Genomic DNA, 23,728 nt, shown 5'->3' on the forward strand with positions numbered 1-23,728 from the left:
TATAAATTAATATAAATATAAATTAATATAATTAATATATATTATATTAATATAAATAATATATTAATACAAATTAATACAAATTAATTATATTAATATAAATTAATATAATTTATATTAATATAAATTTATATTAATATAAATTAATTATATTAATATAAATTAAGATAAATTATATTAATATAAATATAAATTAATATATTAATATAAATTAATATATTAATATAAATTAATATAACATATTAATATATAACATAGCTATATATTATTATCATTTTAAAACCTTTGTTACTGTATAATACATATAGGAAAGTACATGTGTCCTAAGAGAATGGCTCAATAAATTTTTATATTTGGACACTCCTATTAAATTACCACCCAGATCAATAAAATGAAGTCCTTTCCTACCGCCTTTCAGTCTTGATCCCCTGTGTCAAAGATAAGCACTGTTTTTACTATTCACGTTTCATCTCTTGCCTCCTCATTCTGTCCTTCCCCCTTCTGCCACCTCCATCCCCGCTTCCACATACACACATTTTCTCTGTGTCTATCATATTTGAAAAACTGCTGCAAATTTTTCAAGTGTCTAGATTGACGACTCTGCCTCCTCTAAATCTTCTATATTGTTATCATCATCACCATCCGTGTTTATAGGATTTCAGCGTATCTTCAAGTTCCTTTTCGGTAAGGGTTTCTCTATGCTCTTCTGTGTGGTCCTCAACATTGTCATCAGTCAGTTATGTCAGAGAAATCTTCCCTACCAAACTTTCCTTGAAACGTTCAAAATATTCTTGATTTCCACATCAATATTGGGGAAGTCCCTGAGTCACTGATTGCTTCATTCCAGAATGGCCTCCAGCATGCATCAGGCTTTAGGGCATCTTCAGTCTCTGCAGTGGGCAAACTTACACCTGCAGTTGTGAAGCTCTTTCGTAAATCACTACTGAGGCTGCTGCTGCTCCTGCTACTGCAGGCAGTTAGCATCAAGGACAGTGGGGAACCTTCTGCAAGTGAGGTGGATGTAAGTCACCTGGATGCACTGCTGCCACAGTGACAGAGAGCTAGGAAACAGGAGCAGCCTTCCACATTCTCGTTGGTGAAGCAGAGAGATTGGGGTTGGCCAGGAGCATTCTCAGCTAAGAGGAGGACCTTAAAATGGCAGCCCCTTCTCTTCATCCTTTTACTTCAGGAATGAAGCACTGGTGGAACCTCTCCAAGAACAAGATGGCCTTCACCCAAACCTTCTCATATTGCCAGAACATGGGCCAGCAATTTTTGTTTTAGTTCTTGTGGGCTTGGGGATTACTTGCTCAGTAGATGAAGCCTGGCTCGATCACATGACCGCACAGCACCAGAATAAGGTGATCTTTTCAGGTCCTGAACCCTGGGGCTTGCTTTAATTCTTATGGAAATAGGTATTATTGGGCATCTCCTTCCAGAACATGCCCACTTCATCACAACTGAAGATCTGCTCTGGAAGATGCCCTATCTCTTCTGTAAGTTTTTGAGCTCTTCTGGGAATGCTGAAGCTGTCTCTGCATCAGCCAATGCTGATTCTCCCGTGATCTCTAAGTTCTCGTGGTTGTAGCACTTCACAAAGCTAGCCAGCCATCCCTTGTGAGCTTCAGGCTCCATTCTCAGCCCCTCATAGTGGTGCTCACAGGGGCTAAGTGCTTTTTCACACCTCATCTTGCTGTCAACAGGAATATGCTTCTGTGACACGTCCTCCAACCACACAGTTAAAGCCTTTGCAAGCATTTTATCATGAACCAGAGACCATTTTTTCAGTTGTAGGGGCAGCATTAATACTTCCACAAATTTCAGCTTCTTTCTGCTTTATTTTGCAAATGCTTGGTTCATGTTTACCTTGTAAACAGCATGAATCCATGACACGGTGGGAGACTACAGCAGGGTATGCCAACATCAGTTCATTTACATGAATTCAAGTTTTGCTTTTTAAAACTTAGCACACAGCAAATCCAAGATTTGTTTTTTGGAATTTTCTAGAATTCTTTTTTAATATTTCAGTCTGAGGTTGGTTGAATCCACAGGTGTGGAACCCACAGATTTGGAGGGCTGATTGCATTACAATAGTGCTGCTGTGAATATTCTTGTGTAAGCTACATATTCAGTTCAGTTCAGTTCACTCACTCAGTCGTGTCCGACTCTTTGCGACCCCATGAATTGCAGCACACCAGGCCTCCCTGTCCATCACCAGCTCCCGGAGTTCACTCAAACTCACATCCATCGAGTCAGTGATGCCATCCAGCCATCTCATCCTCGGTCATCCACTTTTCCTCCTGCCCCCAATCCCTCCTAGCATCAGAGTCTTTTCCAATGAGCCAACTCTTTGCATGACGTGGCCAAAGTACTAGAGTTTCAGCTTTAGCATCATTCCTTCCAAAGAACACTCAGGGATGATCTCCTTTAGAATGGACTGGTTGGATCTCCTTGCAGTCCAAGGGACTCTCAAGAGTCTTCTCCAGCAGCACAGTTCAAAAGCCTCAATTCTTCGGCACTCAGCTTTCTTCACAGTCCAACTCTCACATCCATACATGACCACAGGAAAGACCATAGCCTTGACTAGACGGACCTTTGTTGGCAAAGTAATGTCTCTGCTTTTCAATATGCTATCTAGGTTGGTCATAACTTTCCTTCCAAGGAGTAAGCATCTTTTAATTTCATGGCTGCAGTCACCAACTGCAGTGACTTTGGAGCCCCCCAAAATAAAGTCTGACAGTTTCCACTGTTTCCCCATCTATTTCCCATGAAGTGATGGGACCAGATGCCATGATCTTCGTTTTCTGAATGTTGAGTTTTAAGCCAACGTTTTCACTCGCCTCTTTCAGTTTCATCAAGAGACTTTAGTTCTTCTTCACTTTCTGCCATAAGGGTGGTGTCATCTGCATATCTGAGGTGATTGATATTTCTTCCGGCAATCTTGATTCCAGCTTGTGCTTCTTCCAGTCCAGCGTTTCTCATGATGTACTCTGCATAGAAGTTAAATAAGCAGGGTGACAATATACAGCCTTGATGTACTCCTTTTTGGAACCAGTCTGTTGTTCCATGTCCAGTTCTAACTGTTGCTTCCTGACCTGCATATATGGTACATATAGGCACACATTAAGATTCATATGTGAATCTTAGCAGAGTAATGCTGCTAACTGTTGTAGGGTGTGCATACATTCAGTGTTCGTAGAAGTTGCCAAATGGTTTTCCAAGGTGGTTGGACTGATGAACACTCCCACCACCTTTGTATGAGAAGCTCATTTGTTCTGTTTCCTTTGCATTTAGCCATTGTGGTGGTTTGTATTTCATAATGATTTTGATTTCATTTTTCTGATGACTAACATGGATGAGCATTTTCTCGTATGTTTATTGGTCCTTTGGATTACCTCTTTTGTAAAGAACCTGTTCACATCTTCTGCATATTTGTATTGGATAGTTGTCTTTTTTAAGTTGACTTACTGGGAGTGCTTTCTGTGTTCTAAGTACAAGACCTTTGCTGGATAGATATATATTGCAAATATATTCTCCCACTCTGTGACTCACCTTTTCACTCTCAATGATGTCTTTAATGAACAGAAGTTTCTTGAGTTGAATATGACCAAGTTTAGGAGGGTTTTTTTTTCTGATTGGTACTTTAAAAACAAATGTTTGTTTTTCCCATATAAACTTTTAAAATGGCATTTTTATAGTGGGATTACCTATATAGTATTAATGCTCTTATTAGGTATGCTTTCATGCTAGTTTGGAGTGGAAGTAGGGGCTTGCAAATGAAGCTGTCAATAAGTTTTGTTTTTAGGGGGAAAAATCAAAGATGAATGGACAGAAACTTGTGTTATGAGAAGGTATTTTATACTATTTTAACAAAGGAAGTTAGTTTATCAATTTTTTCTTCTGATTAAATATACTTAATTTTCTTTTAATTTCTATAAACTTTAAACAACTTAGAAAAAAGACTTTTCTACATACATTCTCATAGTTTCCTGTAGAGCTATTCCAGCTTTGAATATAATTAGAAGCATCAACACTAGAAAAATATACCTAATATTATTCTAAATGTGACTGATTATATTTGTGTCTAAAAATGTTATTTTATCATTTTTAGAGCTTTTTGAAAATGAGCATGTACGTATTGGGCAAAAAGGTAAGCTTTTTTTAAAATTTTTAATTGGAAGATAATTGCTTTACAATGTGTTGGTTTCTGCTGCACAATAACATGAATCAGCTATTAGTACACATGTATCTCCTCCCTCTTGAGAAAATGATAAGCTTTTGATTAAACTTATTTTAATTTCTGAAAATGAGACAGTTTTAAGTAAATGTCTGCATCATATGCCCTCGTCTGAAATTTAATCCCTGAAGAGCTAAAGACCTAAAAAGGAATCATAATTAACAATGTAGATAAAACAATAGGAATCTTTATAAAGAGGGGAAATGCATCATTTTGGCTTTATCAATAAACAGCACATAAAGAAGTACGCAGATGATTCACTAAAAAGGAAAAGATAAATGCAGCCACGCATTTCTCAAGGATATTAGCTTAATCCATTAAACAATAGAATTTCATTTTAAAATCAGAGTCAGGTTCGCTCTTTGATGTGCCCACACCCTTCTCATTAATGTTAATAGGAATATGCTCCTGCATCAGGAGAAAGTGATGACTGCCACGCTTCCTGGTGACTGTTCACAGTGGTAGGACTTAATAACTGAGCAGCTGTCAGCATTCTGGAGAATAAATTTTCCCCATCTTTTGAAGATTCTTTTCCTTGTTTATATAAATCCTGTTTAGTCTTTGAAATATGAAGTGCAGATAAGTCTTTGTGTCAGAATGAACCTTCTGACAGTTATATTATTATGGTCTAAACTCCCTAGTTCAATTTTCAGAATCTAGAGGACTGTATTTATATGATTTGATATTTTCATTAAACACAATTGCAAGTTAAAGAATACATTTCATCTTTTTATTTCACGTGGTCCCTTTGTTTCTTTTGGTCTTCTCATTTTCGTTTAGTGTAAGGTTTTTTTCCTTTTTCTTTTAAGAATATAAGAAAACAGTACTGTTAGACAAGTATTAGCAGATGTCTAGTATTTCTTCTTTTGTTTTTACTTTTTTATATTTTGGCTTTGTTTGTTTTGGAAGGGGGCTTAATTCCTATAGTTAATAGTTAATATTTTCATTAAAATAAAGATTGAAACAAAAGGATAATATATTAATTTTGTGAACCTGACCACTTCTGAATAATTTGGGGCCTTAAAATGTTATTGGATCCTTTGTGTTTTCAGTTCTTAAAAAATTCCTCTTTTCTGTTCATTGTCCTGGAGAAGGAAATGGCAACCCGCTCTGGCACTCTTGCCTGGAAAATCCCATAGATGGAGAAGCCTGGTAGGCTACAGTCAGTGGGGTCGCAAAGAGTCAGACATGACTGAGCAACTTCACTTCTTCACTTCTTCTGTTGATTTTGGCAGATAGTTAAAAGATCATCTAATAGAATGGATATCTACATTTGTAGAATTCTTAGTCGTAATACTTCAGATAGCATACTACTTCCAAATACTAGAACATTCATGACTTAGTAGAATATGCTTAGGAAATTTAAGGTTTCTGTAGATATGATTTGATGTGATCTTCAAACCCAAAATTTATTATATATATGCATCATTAGTTGCAGATCCATGAAACTATAGTTAAAGCACAGGAATTCAAGGTACTTACATTGAAATAACTTTCAGGTAAGGTAGGAGGTGGAGGAGCCTAAGGCTGAAAACGTACAGGACTGTAAATAAGACCACATCAAAAATCAGAGAGTAAAAGAAGATTGCCAAGATATGTTTTAATTACGTAAGATACAAAGATGAAATGTTAGCTTCCTAAAAAAAATTGTAAAGATTTCAATGTATTTCTTACATTACACATTTGCTAATGAGATTCTAATATTCTTTTAACAGTTCTAACAGAACAAGATAGTGCTGCTGCTCAACAGTATATCAGACAAGGAAGTCCCACAGCCCTGAGAGCTGAACTGTGGGCTCTCATTTTGAATATCTCCAGTCACCCTGAGGTAAGAAGAAGAGGAAGGATGAGCCAAATTTGATATTTATTCTTCAAAGACCCATGTTTCAAAACAGAAATTTTTTTTTTAGTCTTATATGTATCCCCTTTTTAAATTTTCAAATTCACTGTAGTTTAGAGTTCTAAGATAAGATTAATGTATAATTTAATCACTATGTATTTAACATAGATGTTTTTATTAGTAGTAATTAATTGGATAGTGTGATACATAAACAATAAGTGTAGGGTTGGCCAGAAAGTTCATTAAGGTTTTTCTGTAAGATCTTGTAGAAAAACCCAATGACCTTTTTGGCCAACTCCATATAATTTTAATAAGTGGAGTCCACCAGTTTAGGTCAGTGAGGATGTGTGGTAGAATTGGGAATTAGAATAGGGTGAAATAAAGATAGACTCCTCAGTATATATAAATGAGTAGTTTGTCCCTACAGTTACTTTGAAAATATGCACCATTTTTATAGCTCTAAAAATGGATATTTTATGTGGGAATATTATTTTTCTAAGTATAAGAACATTCTATTTTAGGAAATAAAATGAAAATGAAGAGAAATCACCAACAGACAGGTAATAGATTCAATAAAGAAAAAAATATGTAACACATTCTTTTTGAAATATTTTAGAGAATTTACTTTTTGCTTCAGCCCATTGATATATAAATCATTGATTTAAATATTTTAATAAATAGCAAACTAATAGTTACAGCCAACTAATAGTTCACTGCTGCTGCTGCTGCTGCCAAGTTGCTTCAGTTGTGTCCAACTCTGTGCGACCCCATAGATGGCAGCCCACCAGGCTCCCCTGTCCCTGGGATTCTCCAGGCAAGAATACCCGAGTGGGTTGCCATTTCCTTCTCCAATGCGTGAAAGTGAAAATTGAAAGTGAAGTCGCTCAGTCGTGTCCGACTCTTAGTGACCCCATGGATTGCAGCCCACCAGGCTCCTCCATCCATGGGATTTTCCACTAGACAGTGGTTAAAAACATGGGTTTTCTTTGAAATCATATGACCTAGTTTCAACTCCTAGCTCCCCCAACTTATTTGAAATAAGTTGCTGAATGAGATAAATTTCTTCAAGCTTCAAGTTACCTATGCTTAAATATGGGTAATAATTTTTATATCATAGAGTGGTTGTGAGAATTAAATAAAATGTGAGTCTTTTATTAACACAGTACCTGATATAACAGGCCACCACTGATGGTAGCAGTAATAATTATATATTGTGTATAATTATAAATTAATCATAATTTGTAATATGTAATAATTATATGCACATATATTTAATTATATACATACCTAAGTATACACATATATTAAAATTACATATAATTATAATAGTAATAATTATTAATAATAAATTAATCATGATATTAATCATACATTAATCATAATTTATAATGCTGTTTTTAAGAAAAGCAAGCACTAACATAAGTATTATAAAAGCTGTACCTCTGGCCTTTGCAATGTATGTATGTGTGTGTATGTGCATGCATGTAGACGTGTTTTAAATCTCCCTCTGTAAACAGCACTATCAAAAATCACTTACCTCCTTTTTGAAAGAATAAGCTTTGTGCTTTATTTTAGAGCAATTTTAAACCAAATGATACTGCTGATCTTTTGAGGTGACACTTTAAAAGTAACAGTTGACAAAACAGTTTAGAGTGTACTTTGGGCCTTTTTTTAGTGCATCAGCTCTTATAAAAGAAGTAGTAATTCTTGTTCTGAGCTAACTGTGTAGATCAGAGTTAGATCACCTACTAACTTCGTCGACCAGCAGCTAAGTTAACAAGTCCTGTCTCTGCAGAGGAACTACTTCCATTTCAAAAATAGATTTAGAATTTTTCCAGAAGTATCATTATAGAATAAAAGCAGTAATCCCAAATAATGATTGTTACAATGTGCAACGGCTGCTTTTACACTTGCATTCTGGAGTTAATAATGATCTTGATTTTCTGTACTCAAAATGATAGATCTGTAAATAGAAATTAATATCAAAAAGGCAATCTTGATTTTATTGAATAAAACACTTTCTGTACTTTACACTTTTATATTCACTGTAAAAGTGTGACCTGCACACACTATAGCAACTCCAAAACAATTGTTGTAGGTGGTAGATTAGAGGAGGGAGAGAGGGAGAATACTTCTTACAAAGAATTCTTTATCAGAATGTTTTGTTCAGTTACTTTTCAGTCACTTAAAATAAGGTACATATGCAGATGTATCATAGTTAAGGAGATACGTGAACAAAATATTTCAAATTTCACACCCATAAACCTGTTTTAAAAATTTTACCTCCTTAGAAAGACTTGGCATTTAATACTTTGAGTTCCTAACAGTTAGTTTATAAAATACTTTTATTAGAACATTATTTAACTTTGATTTTTTTCCTCTTTTTGAGAAAATATGTGATAAGCTTAAAAGCATTGTCTTTATATATTTTCTATAGATTTCTGGATCAAATATCTATATTTAGCAAACATGCATATTCAAATTTTTACTTAATTTCAGTTTGCTAATTAAAAGAAGATAGAAAACTTTCTTTTACTTTGCTCTAAGTTCATACTTACTGATAAAATAGTTAAGATGAGAATTAACATTTAAGATTTCCTTGAGTGATTTCATAGCAAGGTTTTCCACAGCCTAACCTAAAGATCTCCAGCAATGCCTGATCATCCTAGACCTTTCTGGTCACACTTAGCTAGTCTTCCCAGTGTCTGTTTCTGTCCTTCACTCCTCTCAACCACTTCTTTTCACAATCTTAGCCAAAGATATCACTTTCTCTTAACCAGAGAAAACAAAGTCATCAGAAAGAACTTACCCAAATTCTTTCCATGAAACCTGTGAACTTTATTGTATCAGCACCTGTTCTTGCCTCCTCTACTTTTATATCTAAATCTTGTGAAAGAAGATTCTATGCTGAATGCTCCTACTTTCTTAATCCCATAATCACTCAATCTACCTTATTCTGGTATCAGTTCAGTTCAGTCGCTCAGTCATGTCCGACTCTTTGCCACCCCATGAATCGCAGCACGCCAGGCCTCCCTGTCCATCACCAACTCCCGGAGTTCACTCAGACTCACGTCCATCGAGTCCGTGATGCCATGCAGCCATCTCATCCTCTGTCGTCCCTTTCTGGTATACATTTTACCAAATGACGATAACTGTCCTAGCTAAAGATATCAAGAACAGTGGACGCATTTTAGTCTTTAAATTTTACTGCATTTGATACTATTATCTACTCTGCCCTTGAAATATTCTTGGTCTTTAATTTAGTTCATCCTTTTTTTTAGTTATTTCCCTCTTTCGTTTTTTTTTTTCAAGTCTGCATTTGGGTTCCTGTACAAACCTCAAGTGCTTGTGTTTTTCAGAATTCAGTTTTGATCTTCTTTTCATTCTGCACATTTTCCTTAGACTGATTGACCAATCATTTCTTTCTGTAATGGCTTCAACTCTGTTTTCAATCAATCATTGTCTTAAGTCTAAAACTTTTATTTCCAGTTTCCTACAGAACTCTTAATACTTGCTCCAAAAGTATATCAGACTCATGATGTCTAAAAGAAAAGGCATAATCTTTACCTCAGTGCATTTATGGTCATCCAAGAAATGTTGAATTGTCTCTCTGCCATGCTGTTCTCTCCCTGAAAAAAAAAGTCTCAGACTTTTCTCTTGTTGGATACTCTGGCCTCCTTTCATGTGCAGCTTATTCCATCACCTTTCCTGAGAAACCGTCCTCACCTCTCCCGTACCTTGCCTTCTCCCGACTCCATCACTGCTACTGTTAGATACTTCCTTCTTTTTCCTCCTGCCATAACCAGGGCAGGAGCAAAGACCTCAAGGCAAAGAAACATATACCGTACGTCTTACTCTATTTGTCTGCCTCCCTTTCTAGATTGGGGCTTCCTTGGTGGCTCAGATGGTAAAGAATCTTCCTGCAGTGTGGGAGACCCAAGTTCAGTCCTTCTGCAGGAAGATCCCATGGAGAAGGAAATAGCAACCCTCTCCAGTATTTTTGCCTGGAGACTTCCATGGCCAGAGAAGCCTGGCAGGCTGCAGTCCATGGGATCACAAAGAGTCAGACACGACTGAGCAACTAATAAATTCACATTCTTTCTAGATTGAGTACCTGGGGACAGGAATTGTTTTCTTCTTCATCATCTTAATGTCAGTATCTTGTACAGTATCTAAAAATGATAGGCTCATCTAAATGGTTACTGAATAATTAAGTATAAAATTTTAGGACTCTTTGTGAGTTCTTTGATTTTTTAAGTGTATATTTTCTTCTTCTCTTTAGTTAAATGGATAGTCTAAGTCTGAATAAAATACCAAATAGATACATACAGTAAAATTATTCTCTGATGCTAAAAATTTGGGCTACTTTGCTTTTCAAAGATTGCTTTTATAATCATGATTTATTGCTCTTATCCGGAGAGATGATGTGGGGTGGGAGGTGGGAGGGGGGTTCATGTTTGGGAGCTCATGTGTACCCGTGGTGGATTCATGTCAATGTAGGCCAAAACCAATATGTATTGTAAAGTAAAATAAAGTAAAAATAAAAATTAAAAAATAAAAAATAAATAAATAAATAAACTTAAAAAAAATAATGTAAAGGTTTAATCTTAAATGTTGTAAAAAACATGTAAATCAAACATATCTAATAATAATAATACAAAATAGCATTTTAAATAGCCAAGATATAACAACAGATATGGGATTGTTCTTAATTTGCAAAGAATTACTATAAATCACACTTGTTCTCTGATCTTCAGAGCCTGTTTAGTACATCTCAGAAGAGTTTTTGGGCAGCTAGGCCCCAAGGTGAGTAGAAGAAAAACAAAATATGAAAATCCTTTGGGAATTCCCAGAAATGTTCAGGAAGAAATGACTAGGAAGAATCACGGTTGTGAATAAATTGAAATATGGAGCAAAAAAAAAAAAATGTCTATTTGCCAGAGCTTATACAAAGTTCTCTTTAAATATTCTATTATTGGTGATTGTTTTATTTTATAAATTGTTTTCTTACAATGTCTTTGTCTGCTTTTAGGGTAATGGGATGAATTAAAAGGTACTCCCTCTGCTTCTGTCCTAGGAAGGAGATTGTAGAAGACTGGCAGAATCTCTGCCTTAAACACTTGGTAGAATTCACCAGTGAGCCACTCTGGGCTTTGTATTGTCTGTTTTGCAAGGTTATTAATTATTAAATGAGTTACTTTAACAAATCTAGGCCTATACATATTGTTTCTTCTTGTGTGAATTTCAGCAAATTATCAGCAAATCTTATTCAAGTAATTGATCCATTTCATCTAGGTTATCAAGTCTGTGGGTAGGGAAGTATTCCTAGTATTCCTTTATTATCCTTTTAATGTTCAAAGGATCTTTCACTTCTGATTTGGGTAATTTGTGTCCTTTCTCTTTTTTTCTTAATTAGCCTAGCTAGAGGCTCGTCATTGTTCTTTATCTTTTCAGTGAACCAACTTTTGGTTCCAGTGATATTTTTCTATTGATTCCTGTTTTCAATTTTATTTCTTTATACTCTGTTCTTATCATTTCTCCTCCTCTGCTTACTTTCAGTTTAATTTGCTCTTCTTTTCCTAATTTCCTAAGGTAGAAACTTTGTTTATTTTAGGTCTTTCTTGTTTTCTAATATATGCCTGCATTTAATTCTATAAATTCCATCTAAGCATTGCTTTTACTGCATTCCCCAAATTTTGATGTTACCTTTTCATTTAGTTCAAAATACTTTAAAATTTTTCTTGAAATTTCTTCTTTGACCCATGTGTATGTTGTTTAATCTCCGTGTATTTGGGTATTTTCCAGTTATCTTTCTGTTATTGGTTTCTAGTTTAATTCCACTGTGGGTCTGAGAGCAGACACTGTAGGATTTCTATTCTTTTAAATTTGTTAAAGCTATGTTTTATGACCCAGAATGTGCTCTGTCTTGGTGAATGTTCCATGTGAGCTTGAGAATCATGTGTGTTTTGCTGTTGTTGGATGAAGTAGCGTATAGGTGTCCATCATATCCAGTTTATTGGTGGTGTTGTTGAGTTCAACTTGGACCTTACTGATTTTCTGCCTACTGAATCTATTTCTGATAGAGAAATGTTGAAGTTTTATTTCAGTTGGAAATGCATGGTTTATTTTATAAATGATGCTGATAACCATCCTTCTGAAAGAAAATAGTCAGGCTTTTGGCTTACAAAATATAAAAATAAATTCCAGGTAGGTTATAAACATGTAAATTAAAAATACCAATTTTAGAAAAAATTAGGAAAATATTTACATAAATATGTGGTGTAGGAGAGCCTTATCTAAGGCAAACAAGAAAGAGAAATTTGTCAATGTATACTGTAAACAAAAACAACACGTTAATTTGAAGAAAAAGTATTTGTAACACAAATGACAAATGTTAATCCTCAGTATAGATAAAGAATCTGAAAAATTAATGAAATAAATATAATCTAACAGAAAAATATGTAAACCATGGAAGTGAAAGTTCAAGTGGTCAATAAGCATATGAAAGAAAGTCAACTTTATTAGTATTTAAGAAAGTCTATATTAATATAATAATAAGATAAGCATAATTTTTACCCATGGAAAAGTTAAAATGGTGAAAGTGAAAGTCGCTCAGTAAAGGCATATGTGCATGAGGATATTTATTGTAGTATTTGTAGTAACAAACAACTAGAAACAACCTGAGTAGCCATCTATAGGGAAATGGTTAAATAAATCATGACATATCTGTAGTACAGTCTTAAAAATATTAAAGTTTATGTGTTGATAGTTATTTAAAAAAGAGAGATGACCGTGACACATCACTAGAAACTGAAAAATAAGTATAGTATGATTCCATTTTATGTTAACAAACAACAGCTAAAACCCTTCAGTATGATTATATATTTATATAAGCATGGAGAAAAGTATGGAAGGATATAAGCTACAAATAATGTTATTAATACAAATATAACTACCATTAGATTCTTCAGCATGGTGGGAGGGAAGAAAAAAAGAGTGTTAATTTTCTTTATCCAGCTCTGGATTGTTTCAGTTATTTTACTGGTCATATATCAGTTTGTAATTTTAAACCTTTTATTTTTAAAAAGTGACATAACTCTAAACAGCTTTTCTGCTGCGTTCACTAGAAAACACTATAATATTATGCTCTTTGCCAGCTGTCAGGATTGGTGTTTGAGTTGGGTGCTGTTCCTACCTTTAAAAATGTTCTTTTATTCTAGCTAGAGAGGTAGATTTAATAAATATAGTAGAAGGTAAATAAAATAGTAAAATAATTTTTCTTTAGGTAAGAAATCAAAACATCATGAATGAGAACAAAATAAGGCCTTTTAATTAAAATTAAAATGACTAAAAACAGCCAGCAAGTCCCCAGATTATTTTTATGTGATGAGCATTTTGACTCAACCAGAGAATTGTGTATCAGGCATTTTTTAAGACAAAGGAATTGTATTTCAGGAAACATAGGTTTGGACACCACGCTGCCATGCCTGCTGCATGCATCAGATATTCTTGTTTGTCCCGGGTGATCCTGTCCCACAGCTCTTACTTGTCTGAGGGACTGTCTTCAGAAAAACTCACACAGACTGTGGTGTACTGAGGGAGCCACGCAGTATTTGGATAGGGGTGGAAACCAGGGCTAGAGCCCCCGAGGGATGGATGGAGGGATTCGGAGAAACGCAGGGATCAGCTTAAGTAGTCAGGTATTTCCATCTCTCTTTAACGCAGCTACTACCCACTTAATCTTGACCTTTTTCAGTCTTTATTATGAACACCTAACCAACTATTAGCCTGTCCGTTAACTGGACTGCATCTTACATCCTTCCTCCCCGTTTCTCTTCCTCTGTCTTTTCTTCTTTTTCCTTCCCCCCTTTTCTCTCCTTCCTGTCCTTCTTCTCTCATTCTCATTTCTTATTCTCTGATTAGTGGCTTCCCTTGTGGTAAGGAATCTGCCTGCAATGCAGGGAGACCTGGGTTTGATCCCTGGGTTGGGACGATCCCCTGGAGAAGGGAAAGGCTACCCACTCCGGTATTCTGGCCTGAAGAGTTCCATGGACTGTGTATAGTCCGTGGGGTCGCCAAGAGTCGGACACAACTGAGCAACTTTCACTTTCACTTCACTTTCAGCCTGTTATCACTGTTTAGAGTTAATTGGATTGTCTAATATCATGGTACCATATTATTTTTTAACTGATTTTTTTTTGCTAAAATTTTACTAAATTCTTTATAATTAAAAAAATTTATTTAATATTGGAATATTGTTCATTAACAATGTAGTGTTAGTTTCAGATGTACAAAGTAATTCACTTATGCATCATATACATGTATCTGTTCATTTTCAAATTCTTTTCCCACTTAGATTATTACAGAATATTGAGCAGAGTTCCTGGTGCTATAGTTAAATTTTTATTTAATTTTTAAAAGCCTTGACTCATATTTAAAGTACACTACTGATTCTATTGATCAATGTCATTAAACATCCTGAACCCTTGTCATTGTCCATTAGCCAGATGAGATGAGAATGTTTGACACTATCTCTTAAAAACTTACATACTTTTCCAACCTATGCTTAAATCACGTACAAGTTAGCTATATAGCATTCTGTATAGTTACAACCATTATATTTTGAACTAAAAATGAATAATTAAAGAAATCTTTTTGAAAAAAATCCTGATTTTCTTTTCATATGCTATATGATAGCTTTTACTACCAGGGATGATTTAGTATGCTTAATTTTTTTTAATAATAATTTAGATATTAGAAAGGCAGTATAGAGTAGTCACTCTGGGTTTTTATATAGGTTCTAGGGGTTTCTTGGAATCAAATCTTACTACCTTTGTGGCCTTGAACAGAAAGTTAACTTCTTTCTCTGGGCCTCAATTTCTCAAATGTAAATGGGAATAATAATCATTGAACAGGTTTATTTTGTTGATATGAGATTAAACAGATTAACATGTATATTGGGTAAAACAGTTCCTAGTAATTACTTAATAAATACTACATTTGCTATTAAAGTTAAATTACAGTTAAATCAATTTAGCAAACATTGATTAAATACCTACCAGGTACCAGATTTTATCTTAAGGGATGGGATTAAGTCTGATTATTGATCATCAGCTATTAGCCAGGCCTGGAGACTCTAGTAATGAATAAAATAAAGCCCTTATTCTTTTAGTGTATATAATACTATTAATGATCATTATTTATTAAAGTTGGAGGCTGACTTTATAAATGACTGACTTTTAATGTTTTTGTTTTTCTTAATCTAGGATATTTTATATTATGAGCAGCTTAAGACAAATGTGATACAACATGACCTTTTGGTGGACAGTCTAATTTATAAAGTAAGTAAAGCTATGTTTTTCCATTTCGTTAACATTAAGCAGTTATCAAGAGTCTTCTTCATGTAGGTACTGCACTATCTATGATGATACATATTAACCTTGAAAAATAATTTTAAATGATCATTATACTTAGGACGATAAGGTTGACCTTCAAAATCTGCAGTTTCTATTCAATGTTATCTTTCACTTTGCAGCTGTCTTCACAATCCTTTCTTGACCCTCCCATTTATTGATTAAGTGAATGATATTTTTTGTCCTTATAAATTACAATTTTCTACTCAAACTATACAGAAAATCTACTAAAAGAAAAAATCAGATTATGGATTTCTTTATCTTATTTATCTCACAATTCTTTAGCGGCTGCTTGTTTATTTTATTATATTGAAGTCACAGCTTATTTTTAATTTTTGATTTCTAGACATAGAGTTAAACACATCTCAAGTTTTATGATAGGGATTCAATGAGTTTTTGTTTCTAGGCATCTGTTATTGAGAGATGAAATGTAGATGCTAAAAGCATGGTATAGGGTTTATTCTGGATTCATAATTGGGTTGTTTAAAAGACTTGGATTTTAGATTTAGAACTTGTAAGATAGAGGAGAAAGGGCATATTATTCCAGACCTCAGAAACAGGGGAAAGAAGAACCAAAGATTTGTCTGGGTAGAACATAACAGAAGTTAATAAAAACAGTGACTGCTAGCGTTTATTGATTGCTTACTGTGGTCATGCAATGCTCCAGACTCTTTACATAGATTGGCATCTGATCCTGACAGCTACCCCAGGGGAGTAGATACTGGCATTTGGGCTATAAATGATAATTCTTTTTTTTTTTTTCCTGAAAAAAAAAAAGTTGCATTCTACAAGATCATGCATTAAAAATAGTAAGGCTTATAGGAAAAATAGGGTTGGGGTAGCTTTTGAAACTTTATAGCCAAAGTGCTAACAGAAACAATCATTGGGAGATGAACTGGACAGCTCAGGTATGCTGCTCCTGCAGGAATTATTAAAAATGTACAGAAATAACAAAGTGTTTAAGTGCTAAAATAATTCAGTTGCACAGAGCCACTGGGGCTGCTGTTCAGGTGGGCACAAGAGGAAGTGCAGCAGTTAAGAGATATGCAAGGCTGGGGGTGTGCCTCTCTAGAGACAGGGACCCCATGCAATCATTCATTTTCCATTCTCTTGAAATTTCCATTCTCTTGGAAACAGGCAAAGGGCTCATGCCTGCAGAAGGCTTTGCCCTTTCCTGCTGAAGGATATAATTCTACTTCTGCCGTTCTGACTTCTCTTTTTAAAAGAAAATTGCATTTGAACCAACACAATTCTCATGTTATACTGACATCACTTCCTTACTCACCAGCCACATATTGATACATGTATTATAGCAAAGTAGGAAGTATTAATACTGTTACTTTGCTGTCTTACAGATGAGGGAACTAAGGTAGACAAAGAGTAAAGAAGTCTGTTTAAATTTGTGTATTAAGTAGTAAAGCCAAGATTTGAATCTCGGTAATCTGATTTCACAACCCGTACTTTTAACCGCTCTGCTCTACAGGGAGGAGGATGAGGGGAAATAAGAGGATGCAGTCTTTTGATGAAAAGTCTTGACTCTTTTGAAAACCTCTTGAAGTTTTTACATAGATTTGGATCACAGGTACTGCTATCGACTTTGAGGTCAAATGACTGTACGCGGGGGATTATTTTAGCAACAGCTTAAGAGAGAAGAATTGATGCTTTTGAACTGTGGTGTTGGAGAAGACTTGAGAGTCCCTTGGACTGCAAGGAGATCCAACGAGTCCATTCTAAAAGAGATCAGCCCTGGGTGTTCTTTGGAAGGAATGATGCTAAAGCTGAAACTCCAGCTGAAACTTTGGCCACCTCATGTGAAGAGTTGACTCATTGGAAAAGACTCTGATGCTGGGAGGGATTGGGGGCAGGAGGAGAAGGGGATGACAGAGGATGAGATGGCTGGATGGCATAACCGACTCAATGGACATGAGTTTGAGTGAACTCCGGGAGTAGTTGATGGACAGGGAGGGCTGGCGTGCTGTGATTCATGGGGTCGCAAAGAGTCGGACACGACTTGGCAACTGAACTGAACTGAACTGAAGAGATATTTTGGGCTTTAAGACTTTTAATCTCCTCTCTGTTCAAATGAGAGAAGACTCACAAGAGAAGTTCAAAAAATCCAAGAGTGCTAGCATGAGAGTTCCCTTTGCTGCCAACATGAATTTCAGTTAGAATCAGTAAAGCAAATCTGTCATGAGAAAGAGGTAAACAGCTTGTGTCTGAACAGCTGAATGTAAGTTTTGGTAGAATCAGTCCTGACGATCCACAGCATGAGTGTTTACTTATGTTAGTTAAACTCTGCTGATCTTACTGGAACAACTCCAAATATTATTAAAGTCAGCCCTTAAGGGAATGAGCATTAAAAAAACAATCATTTGAAGTTTCATTACAAATCCCTTTGGCAAAGATTCTTTTTAATTTAACTGAAAATTAGAATTATTTTAGTGGTTAAAGAAATGAAGGAAACAAGGCAATGCTTAAGCACAGAACATCATCAAACCCTCCCTAAGCTAAAATATCTAATGATTCTCTCTGGATTGTATTTTTTTCTCACAAACTTGTCTTGAATCCACACCATCTACAATTTTCTACTGCTTACTGTGATCTGACAGTTCATATCAGTGTTTCTCAACCTTTTCTTCATAAAAGAGAAAATTTTCTCTAATATAAAAATTAAATACCAAAGAATAAGATTCTGTTGAATAGAACAAGCTTTGGAGGTCCATAAGCCATTGTACTATGTAAAAACTTTTGATCCCCAGGAATGAAGCACCCTTAGAGGCAACATCATCATCCTTGAGATTGCATGATCTATACTTCTGCCCACGTTGTGACTTAGACTGACTCCTTTCTTTTCTCTTAATCTGTGTCTTCCAGTTTTTCTAGGCTCGGCACATATTCACTATCTCCAGGATCATCCACAAGTCATTTTATCCTCCTCTAATTGCTGTTTTGATCAATAGCCCAATTGAATTTTGTAGGTTGGGCAATATTTTAATAGATTTCTGTAATATTTCTTTGGGATGTGTAACCAGTATTTCTCATTCTCCAATATTTCTACCATGTATGTTTTCTTGCTGGTGATATTGAAGATAAACTTCGTCTTGTTTGCTAACAAGTGATGACTTGCACATGAATAATTACAAAAACATCAAAGATTTTTGGTATTTTGATGGAATGGCATGAATGTGGGCTTGAACAATGGAGGACCAGATTGAACAGTAATTTGAGGCCAGATTTTTACGGCTGCTTTTGGACATTGTGATTGCAAATGCTTTTCTAATTTTAAGATACCTAAATATTGGATTCAAAGGAGATAAAATTGAAATAAATAAGAAATTACTAATGTAACCCAAATAAGTGTAAACAATCTGAAGTCAAGTAATGTGTCATATGTATCAGTCAAGTAACTTTATAAATTTATTTCTGATAAACCCAGTGATAAAATCTGAGAAGTTTATAATCATATGTGAAGTAATAAAATCATTTCAGTATTATTTCTGTATGTTACATTGTGTCTTAGTGCTATGAGTATGCTAAACATACTCATTTAAGTTCTTTTCAGTGCTCTCTACTTTTAATTATAGGATGTGAAATTGACAGCAAGCAATGATGATTATTATTTTGTATTTGAAGATTATTTATATCAGGTAAGTTGAAAAATTAAAATATATAATGTTCTTGTTTTAAATTCTCTAACTCAGGCTACTGTAGAAAATATCTCTGTTGTTAACTGAATCCTCCTAAAATCCACACCATATTTCTTTTTTATCAAATTCAATTTTCCAAATTTGGGATCAGGTTAACTTTTGTTCTTACAAGGGACTAGGTGGGAGGATAAGAGATTCATCTCTGTTCCAACCAGGAGAGGTATAGGCACAGATTCATAAATTGAGTGTCTTACTTCATATTTCAGCTGTCCCAAGATGTTTAGAGAAAGCATTTTTACATGATACTTTTGTATTAAAGGTCTTGAGTAAATAATTAAGTGCTTTGAAATCAGCTTGAAGAGTTGTGAATACTCTTTGATCACATCATATGGTGATACTGTGGATGTGTGGATTTACCTAGGTCTTTCTCATATCTGATAAAAAAGAAACAACATAGAAACATCACAATTAGGAAATATGTGATTTATGTAGCATTGCTTAAATGATATTCTTTTTTTAAAGATCACACACACATAGATAGACATAAGATAGATAGATAGATAATATGATTTTGAGTGAATGTCAATATGTGTCATGGAAAAAACATCGAGATTCCACATGGCAGTTTCTGCTTGACTAAATGTAAATCAGTCCCAGATGTCGAATTAGCAGGTCTCTGATGGTAATAGTGGTTGTAGTTGTGTATCTGTTTAAGAAAAGAGTTAAATAAGAATCTCTCTAGAAGGTTTAATTAATCGTATATTCCAAGAACTAAAGTCCAAAAGATTTTATAAAATTTATTTATAAAATTAAAATTTGAAATAACCTTGGAAAGAATTTTAAGGGAATTTCCATGATTTCAAATATGCCATTAATTTTTAAAATTTTAAAAACACTTTAAGACTTAAAATCCCATTCTTTAACATATTGTTATTAATTAAAATTTGGGCAATATAAAAACCTTAAAGTTTATTTACTTATGTAGCAAATATGTAGCCTGATACCTATTTTTTGGTACTCAGTCAAATTTTGAATGTACAATAAAGTTAAAGCTTCATTTATATAGTAATTTTTGTTTTTGAACTGAAACACTGAGTAGAAATGATCGCTTTTGGTATTGTAGCATAAAGAGGTCCACAGAGCCATCCCTATTAGAAAAATCAAAACCAGTGAAAATTATTTAAAAAGCAAAAACAACAACAACAACATTTTAAGTATCTGGAAACTGTCTTTCAAGATTAAACGTCAAGTCAGCAAATAAAAACATTTATTCAGGAGAAGTGACTAAGTCTCAAATCAGTCTGTAGCACTTGAGCCATGATGCACTCTCTCCCTCATAGCCCCAGATCATCATGATGGAAGCTTCAATTCAACTGAGTGTGGCTAGGAAGATGGGGTTCCTTTTTCAAACAATTTCTAGTCAAAGACTGCAGTATCTCTACAGAAGGCTCTGTGCTGTGCTTAGTCGCTCAGTCGTGTCTGATCCTCTGCAACCCCATGACTATAGCCTGGCTTCTCTGTCCATGGGGATTCTCCAGGCAAGAATACTGGAGTGGGTTGCCATGCCCTCCTTCAGGGGAGCTTCCCAACCCAGAGATCAAACCCAGGTCTGCTGCATTGCGGGTGGATTCTTTATCATCTGAGCCACCAGGGAAGCCCATAAAAGGTTCAGGTAACCAGTATTTCCCATTCTCCTCAGCTCTGTGTTGTAGATGCAAAATTTCAGAAGTCAGGGGCTTCCTGCCTCCACTCAGAGGGTAGCCCTCTGTCAAGAGCAGGTTTGAGTAACCTCTAAGACTTGATTTCTGTAGTGGCTGTACCAACTTGCATTCCTACGAGCAGTGCACTAGGGCTCATTTTTCTCTGTACCCTCACCAACACTTGTCTTTTTTTTTTTTTTTTTTTTTTATGTTAGCCATTTTAACAGGTATGAGGTGATAACATTCTGGTTTTGATTTGCATTTCCCTGATGATTAGTAATGTTGCATACCTTTTCATGTACCTGTTGGCCATTTGTATGTCTTGTTTGGGAAACTTCTATTAATTTCCTTTGCCCACTTTTTAATTGGGTTGTTTGTTTTTTGATATTGAATTGTCAAATTCTTAATAAATTTTGGCTGTTAGCCTCATATCAGACATAATATTTGCAAATATTTTCTCCCCTCCTGTAGGTTGCCTTTTCATTTTGTTTTTAGTTTCTTTTGCTTTATAATGGTTTTTAGTTTGATATAGTTTCACTTATCTATTTTTGCTTTTTAGCTTGTGTTTCACTATCATAAAAGGAAATTACCATGAAGACATAAGTCAGGGAGCTTTTTTCTATGATTTCTTCTAGGAATTTTATGTCTAGGAATTTAGGTCTTATGTTTAAAGTCTTAAGTCCATTTCAAGTTCATTTTTGTGAGTGGTATGAAGTACAAGTTTAATTTCATCCTTCTGCATGTGGTTATCTGGTTTTCCCAACCCTATTTATTGAAGATACTGTCTTTTCTCCACTGAATGTTCTTGGCTCCCTTGTTAAATATTAGTTAACTGTGTATGTGTGGTTTGTTTCTGGGCTCTCAATTCTGTTCTATTGGTTCCTGTGTCTACTTTTATGCCAGTGCTTTGCTCTGATTACTGTAACTGTGTCGCATAGCTTGAAATCGGGAAGTATGATGCTTTGTTATTCTTCCTTGAGATTGCTTTGTCTACTCAGTTTCTTTTGTGGCTCTATACAAATTTTAGGATCGTTTTTCTATTTCTGTGAAAAATGCCCATTGCAATTTTAATAGGAATTGCATTGAATCTGTAGATGGCTTTGGGTAATATGGCATTTTAACAGTGCAACTTCTGATCCATGAACATAGGATATTGTTCCATTTGTGTCTTCTGCTTCTTTCATCAAAGTCTTGTAGTTTTAAGTGTACAGATCTTTCACCTCCTTGGTTAAATTTATTCCTTCGTATTTTATTGGTCTTTTTTATGCTATAGTGAATGTAATTATTTCTTTCTCAGCTTTTTGTCCTTAGTGTATAGAAACACAACTGTTCTCTGTATATTGATTTTATATCCTGCAATTTTACTGAATTCATTAATTAATTCTAGCAGATTTTGGATGGAGGCTTTAGGATTTTCTATATATAATATCATATCATCTATAAGTAGAGATTATTTCTTTCTTTCCTACTTGAAAGTAAAAGTTGCTCAGTCATGTGCAGCTCTTTGCAAGCCCATGGACTATACAGTCCTTGGAATTCTCCAGGCCAGAATACTGGAGTGGGTAGCCATTCCCTTCTCCAGGGGATCTTCCCAACCCAGGGATCAAACCCAGGTCTCCACATTGCAAGCAGATTCTTTACCAGCTGAGCCATCAGGAACACCCATCCCTACTTAGATGCCTTTTCTTTCTTTTTCTTGCCTGATTGCTCAAAGTGGTCTTGTAAAAACACCAATCAGTTCATGTTACTTGTGAGATTAAATCCCAAACAGCAAAATCCCTCACAAGGCCCAACGACCCTGGATGTGCTGGTTCACATCTCGAGCCTCACGGTTCACCTCTGCACTAACCCTGTGGCACTGCGCATTCCAACCACTCTGATCTTTTACTCCTCATGTCCCTTATGCTTTTTTCTACCTCAGGGTCATCAGACCTGCAATTCCTTTGATGTAAAAGACCGTTGCCCTCCCCTTTTCCTCTACTAAATCCCTATTTTTCCTTCAGCTTTCAACTAGAATATCACTTACTCACAAATACCTTTCCCGACCTGCTCTGCTTCTCAGCAGGACATAGACATAGTGTCATGGCCTTGTGCTTTGTGTGATTACACATTTATTGTCATTGTAGAGGGCTGTAGATTTTCTTTAGTTAAGAGTTTAGTTCTAGATATGAAGGATCTTTTTATCAACGGACTTCTAAATGAAACAAATTAGTTAATGTTGCACAGTATTACAAATATGAAACAAATAAAAGTTTTTGGTCCTCCCTATGATAGCTATTGATCCTGAACATGAAGCTATTATGACACTAAACATGAATACATAAATTATAATAATAGCCAAAGGCCAATAATCATATAGTTTGTAGTGTGTTGACTATTCTACTTCAGTGTGTGGGTAGATAAAGTGGAAATGTCGCAATTTTTGCCCCTTTGGTGGCTGGAGAGAAGAGGATTGTCAATTTAAATTCACAGCTACAAAGGCCTTTTGGTGGTGGTGAAAGCGACTTGCCAGATAAAAAAACCTGCCTCATTTGATGAACAGGGGCTATAAGGGTAACATTTTAAATAGGAGTCGTTATAGTTTCTCCACATAGTGCCAGGATTAACCCTTGAAGACATATTCATCTTTGCGCACCACATAAACTTGGGAAATTTATAAGTGACAGAGTCTGACAAACATAACTATTTATAAACAATGGGTGCGTTCTCTGAGAAAAAGCAGAATGGTCATCGGTAAATATTTATTGACCCTTTTAGATAATGATACCACCTTTCATGGGCTTACATTCTAGTTAAAGAGGCAAAAATGTTTTGAAATTGCTTTAAAGTATGTGTGTAAAGCATTAGGTATTAATCAATATCACAGATAGTAAGTACTAGTGGAGTATACT

The 23,728-nt window shown here is 35.0% G+C and overlaps 1 protein-coding gene across 1 annotated transcript in view; it reads left to right on the plus strand.

Annotated features, from left to right (window-relative positions):
- The window catches only part of TBC1D19 (TBC1 domain family member 19), a 147,949-nt gene that overhangs the window by 69,633 nt on the left and 54,588 nt on the right, over window positions 1-23,728 (plus strand). The window contains exons 10-13 of the mRNA XM_005681489.3: window positions 4,112-4,150; window positions 5,953-6,065; window positions 15,344-15,418; window positions 19,075-19,137. Coding sequence (XP_005681546.1) covers window positions 4,112-4,150; window positions 5,953-6,065; window positions 15,344-15,418; window positions 19,075-19,137 — 290 coding nt within the window. The remainder of the gene's footprint in view (window positions 1-4,111; window positions 4,151-5,952; window positions 6,066-15,343; window positions 15,419-19,074; window positions 19,138-23,728) is intronic.

Source organism: Capra hircus, chromosome 6 (genome assembly GCF_001704415.2).
Source record: "Capra hircus breed San Clemente chromosome 6, ASM170441v1, whole genome shotgun sequence".
NCBI lineage: Eukaryota > Metazoa > Chordata > Mammalia > Artiodactyla > Bovidae > Capra > Capra hircus.